This window comes from Phaseolus vulgaris, chromosome 9 (assembly GCF_000499845.2).
Source record: "Phaseolus vulgaris cultivar G19833 chromosome 9, P. vulgaris v2.0, whole genome shotgun sequence".
Taxonomy (NCBI): Eukaryota; Viridiplantae; Streptophyta; class Magnoliopsida; order Fabales; family Fabaceae; genus Phaseolus; species Phaseolus vulgaris.
The window spans coordinates 22,845,294-22,857,803 of NC_023751.2; the positions used below are offsets into that span (position 1 = coordinate 22,845,294).

The following is a 12,510-nucleotide window of genomic DNA, read 5'->3' on the forward strand; positions in this document are numbered from 1 at the left end:
AAATATTTTCAAGTATAATTGATATAATTAAAATGACACCTAAATATTTTATTATTAAAATCAAAAGTTCATATAAATAAAAAAAAAATCAGTTATTCAAGTTTCATTTTAAAATAATTATTATCTATTTATAAAACTTTTTTTCTTTTCTCCTCTGCCCTTCTCTCTAAAAATACGACTTCATCCTTTTTCCGTATGACATCATCATAAGTCATTTTTGGAATTCTAGTAATGAATACAGTAAAGTTTTTCTATCATATTTTTGTTTAAGTAAGTTTCTTTTTGCATTTTTTTTTCTTTGAGCCGATTTTGAGTTTTCCTATTTACCTTGGTAAACATGTTTTTGCATGTGGTGTATATGCTCAAACAATAGTCTATGTTAGTTAAGGGTTTTAGTAATGTGTTTAGATAATTGATCAAAACTTCATGGTGCAGATTAGATTATCCATGCATTCGTTAGAAGTTAGAGTTCTTTGTGAGTATCCATCCTTCTATTCAGGTAAGGGAATCTAGTTTTACTTTTCAATAGAATTCCAATGTTAGAGTATTGTATGTGAAGCTAATGTGATCACAAGTTCCAAATTTTTATTGCATGATTTGTTTTGTTAAGCAAAATAAGTGTTGGTTTGAATTGATAGGTATTATAAAATTGGTTGATTGTTTGAATTTGAATGTGAGATGAATTTTGCAGTTTGAAAGTCTTGGAATTAAATTTTGAATTCAATGAGAATACAAGTTATATTTGAGCAATTATAAAATTACATAAATCTCTTAATTGTATAAAAGTTTCAAATTTCTATATTGATATTGGGTAGACTTTGAAATGGTTTCATGATTCGGTTGAATTAGCTAAATGAGACTTAGATTTGTGATATTTTCACTCAAGCAAAAATAGAACATAGATCCAAGCTTAAACTCAGCTATATTTTTTCACTCAAGCAAAGATAGTACTCAAACTAAGTCTAAAGTCGGTCTTATTTTCGCTTAAGCAAGAATATTAGTGTCGTTGAACCTTGTCCTCAATCTCATTTTCGCTCAAAGTAAACAAAATTATAAATTTGTTTTCAAAAGATTGTTTGATGATTGTTTATTGCTTTAGTTAAATTAATTATACGTGCATTTGAAACATTGATTTTATGTGCTTATGTGATTTTTTTATATTTTCAAATTGTTTTAAATCTAAATTTTTATGTGATTGAATGTGATATGAATTATGAATCATGTGAAAATGTGATTGAGACATAATATTTTCAAGAAAAAAAATATCGTGTTGAGATTACTAGGATGCACATTGAATTAAATATTCGTTTAGAAGGAGGTATCATCACTCTACTAATATATTGGAATCATATAGATGAAAATTATCAGTTGGTGAGAGTCGAAGGATGTTCATATGGATTTACCTTGTCATAGGAGTTGACTAAATTCATATGTTCGTGTAGATGTGTGGAAAGATAACACATTGAAGGTAGTATGAAAAATGCATATCTTTGGGTTCGAATTCAATGCACAAATCTTCTAAAAGTAAAGTCAAATGTCTATGTATGTATGCCTGTGAATTTTTAGTATGACTGATATTGAATATTGGATATTTGTATATACTTGGCTGTTTAGTAATGTGTAATTAATTTATTGTGAACTAGTTTACTAAACATTAGTTGTTCAAACTTTTAAATTAAGAGTTAACTGGTAAGGATCTAGAAAATAACCTTAGAGTAGAAGTGGTATATTTTAAATGATACATGAATATTTTATTATTAAAATGAAAATGACATATGAATAGAAAATTCAGTTATTCAGGTCTCGTTTTAAAATAACCACCATCTCTTTAAAAGTTTCATTTTTCCTTTCTCTCCCTTCTCTCTAAGATTTTGATCTCCTCACTTATTAGTTTGGCGATCAGAGTCAGCCATTGGACTCCTGGCAGTGAACCCTATAAGATTGTCCGATCAAAATCTCAGATAAAGTAAGTTCATTTTTGGCCCCTTTTTCTTTTGAGTTAATTTTAGTCTTATTAGATTTATGCTTTGCATATGATTATTTTAGCTTCAGGGTTAATTTTGTTAACAAATGGTCTTAGTTATATAGTTAGACTTTTATCAGGATTTTGTGGTGCAGGTTAAATTACCTTTAGGCTTTTGGTAGATTTGGAGCTCCTATCCTAGTGAGCATCAACCCTTCAGGTAAGGGAAACTAGTTTTAAATTTCCAATAGAACCCCAGGCTAGAAGATCTGGATATGGGGTGACGTGGTGTAGCTTGGAAATTGTTTGATATTGAAATGAAAAATTTAGATATAGTAGATGGTGTAGAAGGTATATAAGTTTGGAATTGAATGAATTACTGAATGTATTTGAAAAATGTTTGTGATGATATATTTTGATCATTTCGTGATGATTTAGTTTATAAACTAAAGATTGTTTGTGACAATTTTTAAAGTAAATTGTGAGTTGATTATTTGGAGAATTGCTATGTTGATTGTAATATGAATTCTGGTGATTTTGAGATAAATTAGTTGTCGGGTTTAACAATTGGTGATCAAACTTTAATTTTCATGTTGTGGCTTCCCCAACCTTTTTATTAAATAATGTTGAATACGTGGTGCTAGGTATATGTAAAGTAAAAAGAAGAACATTTATTGTTCATGCTCTTTTCTTTCATTCTGTAAATGCTATACAATGTTGGATAATACTTTTCTTTTCTCCTTTTGTAATTGGTGTAACAATCTTGCAATAATTCTAAATATTAAAGTATTACAATACATGTTGGAATTAGTTATTGCTTGTGCAAATTTGAAGAAGTTGAGAGCTGTTGGCTATAGTTGTAGTCGAGAGATAATTTTCTTTCATTCTCCTTTTATTGTCTCTCTTTTTTGGTAGTAAAACTTGATGTTATTTAGATACACTTTGGAGCCCTTTTGATACAAGACATTTATATGATTTGTAAATGAATCGTTGTGTGTTTTGGAAATTCTAAAATTTGGAATGATTTGATTGTTTGATGTTGGAGATTGTGATATTTAGAATATGAATTTTAATCAAAACATAGTATTTTTAGGAAAGAAAATACCGTGTTAAGATTGTTTAGGATGTGCATTGACTAGGGATTCGTCTAGAAGGAGATATCATGACTCTTCTGAGATAATGAAATCATATAGATGAAGTTATTCAGGTGATGAGAGTCGAATGAGGTTCATATGAATGGGTAAGTTGTTTGAAAGATAACTAACTTGACCTGTTATATGAGTTAACCCTGTCTAGGAGAGATATGACATTGAGATTCTTTATGCGCATAGCTGTGTGGATTTCACAGTGAGATAGTATGACAGCTGTATATCTCTGAGTCTAAGTCAACGCATGAGTCTTCCGAAAGTAAAGTCAAGTGTCTATGTGTTGTGAGTCAGTAGAAGTCTGACATATGAAAGATGAATTTTATGAAATGTAATAGACACTTGATGGTTTGAGAAATCATATGAGAATTGATGAATTATGCTTATTAATTTGAATTTTAAATTATATCAAAACTTTTTATATAGATAGCTTACCCTGTTATTTGTTTGTGTTTGTTTCTTTATCTGTGATGATCGTGTTTTACACTGGAGCAGATGAGATTGTAGGTAATAGAGCTCCTTTGTGAGCAGCTGAAGGATGAGATAGTTTTATTTGAATGCTTTGTTTTATTGTTAAAACTTTTGATGTATATATTAAATCCCTATGAAGAGGGATATTTCTTTTGAGATACACATATGAGAAAGTAGTATATGTTATTTGTAATTAGATATTGATTGTTTTACTTTTATTTCATTATATATGGGTAAAATGAAGGGTGTTACATTATGGTATCAGAGTTGTTCGAACCTTAGGAGACCTAAGAGTTATGGGGTTGTTTATGTGTGCTTTAGTTGGTTTGTTAGTAAAACTACATAGTTATGATTTTTTTTTTAGATTTATCCTAAATCTTTCTTTTTTTGTTGTATAGCATGGCTCCTAGACCTCCTACCCCTCCCCAACCTTCTTCTGAGATGAACCAGATTGCCAGGGCTATTGAGATAATGACAAATTCTATCCAACAACAGAATATGGCAATGGCTCAGAATCACCAGACAACAATGCATCATTGGGAGAGACTACTAGATCTGCTGCAACAGCTTCCCATGTCAGTCAGTCTCAGGAGCATATGGGACTGACAGAGTTCATGAGACACAACTCACCTAAGTTCACTGGGAATGTCACTCCTGACCAAGTAGACCAATGGATCAGGGAGTTAGAGAAGATCTTTAGGGCAACCTCCTGCCCTGAGGATAAGAAATTGGTTTTTGCTACATATTTGTTGTCTGGAGAAGCAGAGTTTTGGTGGATGGGAGCTCAACAGATGATGGAAGCTAGAGCTGAAGTATTAGACTGGGAGAGTTTCAGAGTGAGGTTTCCGGAGAAATATTGTCCAGATAGTGCAAGATTTGCAAAGGAAGCTGAATTTCTCAAGTTGGAGCAGGAGGGACGTTAATGAATGTATATGCTGTTAGGGTTGAGTACCTAGCCAGATTCTACACCCAAGCTACCTTTGAGGCTTGGAGGTGTAGGAAGTTTAAAAAATTATCATACAATTTTTTATCTAAAATCTTAAGATATTTGTAGTCAACTATTTTATTTATACTCAATGAAAAACTTATCCAATATTTTGAATTCCCAATATTAAACACATTCTTTTATCATAAAAAATAAACTATGTGTCTTAATTGAAAGACAAAACTAGATTTATCTTATTAAAAAAACTACTTGTTTAGTGATATTTTGGTGTGAAAGGAAAGAGAAAAACAAAAGCAACAAACTACTGTGTGTGATGTGTAGTCCCTCCCATTTCCTATGATGTCTTCGTAGGGCATTCCCTAAAGACAGTTTTATGATTCCCATTATTAATAACTAATTGTTTACTCATTTTTTTTGGTGTGAAAGGAAAGAGAAAAACAAAAGCAAGTGTGATGTGTAGTTCCTCCCACTTCCCATCATGTCTTCGTATTGTGCGACTAAGTGAAGAATTTATGCACACTCGTACTTTTTGAAAAGCAATGTTGAAGAGAAAGGGGTTTGGAATTTAGCTAAGTTCAAGAAGATACAGTAAAATGATAAGATCTATTCATCAATCAATAAATGAAACCAATTCTTTTAAAAAAATGTCCGTTATTATTTAATAAAACTAAGTTCTTGATTAATTAATTATATATATATATATATATATATATATATAATTGCTCCATCATGGTACATTATATTTAGGTTTACCTATTTTTATTTGTATCCCCAAAGGAGTTCTTACGTAATTAATATTAAAAAAATCATTAAATAGAAAATAATTTCAAAAACAAAAATAGTTAATCACTATATTAATTAAAATAGTTAATTCTAATAATTTATATAGTGGTTAATTATTTATTTATGATCTTTAAAATTATTGTAGTGTAACAACATTTTCTAATGCAGAAATTTATTAAACTGACTTTGATGAAGTTTATATGATTGGAGGAAAAAGCTTATGGGAAAAATATTTTTTTTTTATAAAAGTAAAATGTTTAAAGTAAATATAAATGGTTTCGTGTTCATTAGAGTTTATATTCTTAGTATCTATAAATGCGAGTTGACATTGATTCTTACTATTTCATTGAATATGACTTTGCATCTCTCTAATTTTGTAGGGTGTTATTTTATTTTTCACTTTTGATACGAAGTGTAAAAATATTGATATTTCAATATAATATATTGATTTATTAGGGAAGCATCTATTTTGTTTATTTATTTAACAAACTTGTGTATTAATTCAATTTCAATTACTTAATTTATTAAATATTATTTATTAAAAACTGAATTATAAATCTAATTTAATCTTAAAAAATTAATTTAAAAATTGAGATTTATATTTACTCATATATTATAAAATATATTTATTTCTAATCCATATAAAATCTTCAAACACTATTTAAATAAAAAAGTACACCTTTTTTGTAAAATATGTCAAAAACGATTTAGATTATACATTATCGATAGATTCTGAAATATTCTATTTAAAAATACATTCTTCATTTTATGTTTCTAGAAATTTCTAATTATATGAAATAAATTTTTTGAAACTACATTTTAAATTTTGGATTTCAAAACTGTTTGCATACCTGAAGCTACCTACCTCGAGCCTATGTGACTATGACAAACCACCACAAAACAATGTCTGAGACCGTTTGAAATAAAAGTCGGATGGGCAAAACTGAAATTCCAAAAATCATGGGCCTGCAGTTAGAAATTAATGGGGTACAGAAAACAATAGCTCAATTTATAATTTGTTTACCAACACTTAGTTAGGCTTTTAAAGCAATCTGGACTGCAATTATCCAAACAATACAAAACATTAGTATTTTAAAATTGACAAGACAAGTCTTTGAATTAGAAATTTTAAGAAATAATTTAATTTTAGGCTTAATTAAGTTTTAGTATCTCATAAATTTATGAAATTTTAATTTAATTTACATTAATTTTTTTATTGGGTTTTAAAAATATTTGTATTTTCTTTTAAGCTTCTTGCCATATAATTTTTTATTGTTAATGGGATGACGAGACCAACAAGTTAGAGGAGATTAAGGGCCTATGTTTACGTGGATGTAATGTTCACATACAAGAAGTGAGAATATATCAACTATTTGGATCCAGGGTTTTGTGAGGAGAGAATGAGAGGATATATATGTGAACAGTAAATATTCTCTCTCTTCAGAATGAAGAGATGTAGAGAGAAAGTCACGTCGGTATGTGTTATTTCTGAATTTACTCTCACCTAAATATCATCTTCCTTCATAATGAAGAGATGTAGAGGAAAAGTCACGTCAGCATGTGTTATTTCCAAAATTATCTTCATCTATTCTACTATTATAATATTTCTTATTTTCCATTACTGCAAGGTTTTTTATATTAAAAATAATATTTTTTTATTTATATAATGTGATTTATTTTTTGATTTTACAATATATGTTTAATATTTTAAGAAATTACTTGAAATTTTGTTTTTATTTAATTTATTGTTATGTTTATATTAATATATTTTTGTTATAATTATTATATTTATGAGTTATAAATTTTTATGAAATTATTTTTTATTGTTAATTACGTTATATTTTTGTTGTTGTAGTATTTTTTATTTTTTTATTATTACAGGGTTTTTAATATTAAAAAATAATATTTTTTATTTATATAAGATCTGATTTATTTTTCAATTTTATAGTACATGTTTAATATTTTAAGAAATTATTTGAAGTTTTGTTTTTATTTAATTTGTTGAATACATAATTTTTTTTTCTAATTATAATGTTTAAATTATACCTATTTATATTTAATATATATTTATTTTCTAATTTTAATTTTTAAATCTACTATCTGAAACTTGTTTATTTCTAAACAAAAATAACTCAATTTCATTATTAAATTTTTTTAATAGGTAAAGGAAAATTTGTAAAGTAACATTTTATAAACTCACATCACTCACAAATTCCCATAAACTTTTCTCACACATCCAGTATAGCATATCTCAATCCAAACATCTTCACTTTCTTCACACTTTCCTCTCACATCCTCTCACATCTCCTCCTTTAAATTCTCACACATCATACCCTATTAAAGGAATAAGAGAAATTGATTGATGATTTGGACAAAAATAATGACTATATCATCTCGTTGATGTCAAAATCAAATAGTGGAATACTTAAAAGAAAAAAAAAACATTTTTAGCACTCAATTGAACGTAATTTTTTAATATAAACTCAATTTAAAATACCTAAATCTATAAGATACTTAAAAATATAGTTAATCCATCATTTAATAAATAATATAATATTTTTAAGGAAATATGTTGACTTGATAAAAGAATTTTGTAAATTTGTGAAAGTATTCCAGTAATTTGAAATTACATAATTTGAAATTTTTAAAAATAAAATAAAATGTGTGATACACTCTTCTATTTCACAACTATCACTACAAGAAAACCATGAAATAGAAACCAATTTTAGAGAACAAACATAATTAGTTGCTATAGTAACTAAATTAGAGATCATTTTAAAAACTAAAAAAAAATGGTTTCTAAATTGGTATCTAATTATCAACCAAAGTTTTAACTACCAATTATTTAATTTCTAAATTTGGTAGCAAAAATCTTGGTTGTTAATTAGATACCAATTTAGAAATCATTTAACAATAATATAAACTAATTTAGAAACCAAAAAAATTTTAATCTCTAAAATGGTCTCTAATTTAGTCACTATAGCAACTAATTATTTTTTGTCACTAAAAATTAGTTTCTATTTCATGATTTTCTTGTATTGTATATTTCTTCACTTTTCTTTTTTCCCTTATTTTTTCTCCTTTTAATCCCTTTTCGTTCTCTTTTATATGTCTCTTCATTCTCTTTTTCCTTTTGTTTTCTTTCACCTAGCTTTCTCCCTCCTCTTTCTCTATTATCGTCATAAGACCATCTTTTTCTATAAGTTCTTAATAATATAACAAGTGATTCCGACAAATTCTTTTATCATTGGAGGACATAATATTATTTTCAACTCGTCACTTTTTTTATATTATATATTTGGTTTGAAACAATAACAAATAAGGGAAAACACAATAATAAGATTTAAGATTGAAAGAAAATACTTGTATCAATATAAAATATTCTATATACAAAGAATTAAAAAAAATAGTATACAATCTATGCATATAAAACGTAAGCTATCAAAATAAAATAATATAGTAGCTTTTATATATACAATCTAAGCTGACACAATAACATAAACAACTAAACTTAATAACAATTACAATAAATACATAAATACATGCCAATACGTGTATTGTGTAAGCGAGACTCCTAAGTAATATTGTAAAACTGGAAAAACTATTCAGCCTGAAAAAGTCAATCAAGAGGATCAGACCCATAGAAGGATAATTGAATTTTTGGGGGATGGGGTAGGGTAGGAACAAGGGGAGGTGGAGTAATGTGGATGATACAACCTTAAAAGTTAGGGGTGGGATGGGATATGGGGTATGGTTGGAACTGATAAGGGAGTAGAAGAGTTGTTTGCTTCATTGAGGGAAATTAACGGGGGGTGGTATAAATGTTAAGATGGTACGAAGGGTGTGAGAGACCGCCTCTTGTTTGGATTCACAATCTTTTTGACGAAATTATAGGGTGTGATGTAAGGTATTATAACAGGTTTCATAATGATCATGAGTTTGTTAGATTTGGGTTTGGAGGTTTGCTAGTTTTTCTAAAATGGTCTGGAGGGTTTCTTCTAAATCTTTGTCTGGTTTGGGAGGCACGAAAATATGATCAATGAAAGCACCAAATTCATAACAAAGATTAAAAAAGGATGGGGAAGAACACCAAAGTAAAGGGAAAAGAAGACAGGAAATGAAACAAAAGAGAGGATAAAAACAACGTTAAGATAGAAAGAAAAGGCAAGAACAAAATACATAAATGTCTCTCTCCTAGTCTCCCTAGGCATATAATTCCCCTTGAAAAGTCATCCAACTTGCTCTAATAGACATTTGTGCTGAAAGATATTGAAAAAACATAACAAAAAATCCTAACAAAAAAAGTTCAATCCAATCCTCACAAAAGACAAAAACAAATCCTTCAAGATGTAGTTATTTAACCAAGTGGGCCTAGATACCCTTCTAATGGGCCTTGTAGTTGTGAGTCCAATATCTATAGTTGGCCCCTACAAAGTAACCTTGTTCTCAAGGTTTTGGTTGGATGAGCTTGAGAAATGAGTCATGGTTGATGATGCAGTTGGATAGGAGCTTAGAGTGGGCAAAGTGAAACAAAATGGTGGATTGTAATTGAGAATTGGTTTTATTGTTTATGGTGGGGATGTGTTTAGGGGGAAGGTGTTTGAAGGTTTGATGTGGGTGGGGGTTGGTGGGCCAATGTATTTTTTGTGGTGTGTGGATGGTTCTGGAAGTGGAAGGGTGGGAATATATATAAAGTGAGAATGGTTGTTAGGCTTGTGGCGGTCTGTTGCGTCACGTTGGTTGTAGTGTGAGAGAGTGGTGTTGGTAAGGAGGGTTGAAAGTGGGCTGCGGGATGGGTTTGGGAGCCCAAGGGTAATTGTGTTGAATGCAAAGGGTTTTGGAACGTTGGGACAAGTGGGTGCGTGCCAGTTTCATTTTTTAAATTTTGGACATAATCACGTGAAGGTGCATCAGATTGTGCTTGACGTGGCGCAGTGCGAGTTGTTGATGGAGATTGCGTGTCTTGCTCTGACAGATCTGATGTTGTGTTAGGTGAGTTTACTTGTGTAAGTAAATTGTCACGTAAAGCATAAGAGGATGGTAGGTGAAGGAGCTCAATGTGAATTGTAGATGGAAGACGCGTGACTTGTGCTGATGAATCCAATACTGTGTTAGGTAAGTTTATTGGTGAAAGTAAAGTTTTAGTTAGGGTTATGATATGGGTAGAATTTGGAAAGTGCGAAAAGTTTGGGGTTGTTTCATGGTTGAGAGGGTGGTGTACTAGAGGGGGTTTTGGTTCCTAATATGGTTTGAGGAGAGATATATGAAATACTAGGTGAACATTGGAAGTCGGTGAAAGAGCTAGTTCATATGTTACTTCACCAATGCGATTTGTAATAAGGTATGAGCCGTAAAACTTACGGCTAAGTTTGTGGTGAGGTGCGCCGGTGAGGGAGGTTGGACGGTAGGCCTGCTGGTAGAGGAACACCCAATCGCCAACGCCAAAGGCATGATGACAACGTGTTGTGTTCGTTGTCTTACCCATGCATTACTACAACAACGCTAAATTGGTCTTCAATTGGTGCAAGATCTACCTTCACTCTTGGAGGGTGGTGACCAGATTCGGTTCCAATGCAGTGTCGGGCACACAATCCAGGATGCAGGGTGATGGTCTTCCATAAAGCACTTGAAACGGGGTCGTTTTTTATGGCCGAATGGTAAGAAGAATTGTACCAGAACTCGACAAGATGTAAGTATTTGTACCAATTCCGTTGATTGTCACTTATAAAATAGTAAAGGTATACCTCTAAACTTTTGTTGATAACCTCGTTTTAACCATTGGTTTGAGGGTGATAAGTCATACTAAATTTCAATTTTGTTCTTTGTAGGTGAAAAAACTAATTCCATAAGTTACTGAGGAAAAGCGGGTCGCGATCTGAAATTATGGATTTCGGGACCCATGCAACCTGTAGATCTCCACAAAAAATCGGTTAGCTAGTTGGGAGACGGTTATGGAGGAGGGGAGGGCTATGAAGAGTTTATTTTTGAAAGGCGGTCATAAACCACCCAAATAATTGTATGGATGAAAGACGATGGTAAGTGAATGATAGAATTGGCTGTTAGTTCATCCCAAATTCTGGTTTGAGGGGTATGGGTTGTAATAATCCTAAGGGTTTTCAGTGATGGGTTTGTTCTGTTAGCAGGGGAGACACTCTGTGATGAAATTTTGTATCCCTGTAAATACTCAATCAATAAAATGATGCAACTAAACAAGCTAAAATGGCTTTGAGACCGGAATGCCCTGCAGATGGGGTTGCATGGAACTGATGAAGAATGGATGGATGGAGGTTGGTTGTGGATGTAAGGTAAAGTCTCTGGCCGTGGTACAGTAAGTCATTGTGAAAAGTGAAATTTGAGTTGGGAATACCTATCAATTTGGTTTTTTTCTTGTTGTCCTGTTGTTGTCTAATAGTACCTTTTTAATTTTGTGATGATCTATGGTACTGAGGAGGAGATGGCTAAGAAAACTTAGGATGGTGGCCTAGAGAGGTAATCGACATCCTGGTTGTGACGTCCAGGCCAATAAAGTATGTCAAAATTGTACTCCAATAAGCCGTGAAACCCATTTTTGTTACTCCGGTGTATCACAAGCGTTGGTAAGTAGTCCCCTTAAAATTTGTTGGTCTGTGATAATTTGAAAGTGATTGTCAATGAGATAGTGTCTCCACTTCTTAACAGATTTAGTACTTGTTAGCATCTCTTTTACATATACTGAATTGCTTTGTTTCTTAGGACATAACTTCTAGGATGCCCTGCTTGGGATAAAACGACCCTGATGGCGAAGTTGGAAGCATTAGTTTCCACTACAAAATAGATGGTGAAATTAGGAAGGTGCAAGATTAAGGTGTATTTAGGATATCTTTGAACTATAAAAGGGCCTTTTTTGCAACGTGATTCCATGAAAAAAACTTGCAATTTGATTAACATTCATCTAGGGTATGATTTATTTTATTGCAATATGAACATTACTTACCATAGTTTTGGGAAATTTTGTGCACTCGATGTTTGTGTAATTCACGATATAACCATGACATTATAGCGCTCCCACGCTTCGTACACCTTATCATCATGTGTTGATTCAGGGAGGTCTCCATTCACGAACTTGAAGTTGTTCTTGGAGAGGAGAGCTTTCTTCATGGCTCTATTCCAAGTGTGATAATTGCTTTTGTCAAGTTATGTTGTGATGAGTATCGTTCCTGGAT

General features: G+C 31.0%; 1 protein-coding gene across 1 annotated transcript; it reads left to right on the top strand.

Annotated features, from left to right (window-relative positions):
• Nucleotides 1-3,199: 3,199 nt before the first annotated feature.
• Nucleotides 3,200-4,502, top strand: LOC137822306 (uncharacterized). The gene is made up of 2 exons (XM_068627192.1): nucleotides 3,200-3,203; nucleotides 4,075-4,502. The coding sequence occupies exons 1-2, from the start codon at nucleotides 3,200-3,202 to the stop codon at nucleotides 4,500-4,502; spliced, it is 432 nt and encodes a 143-aa protein (XP_068483293.1).
• The last annotated feature ends 8,008 nt before the right edge of the window (nucleotides 4,503-12,510 follow it).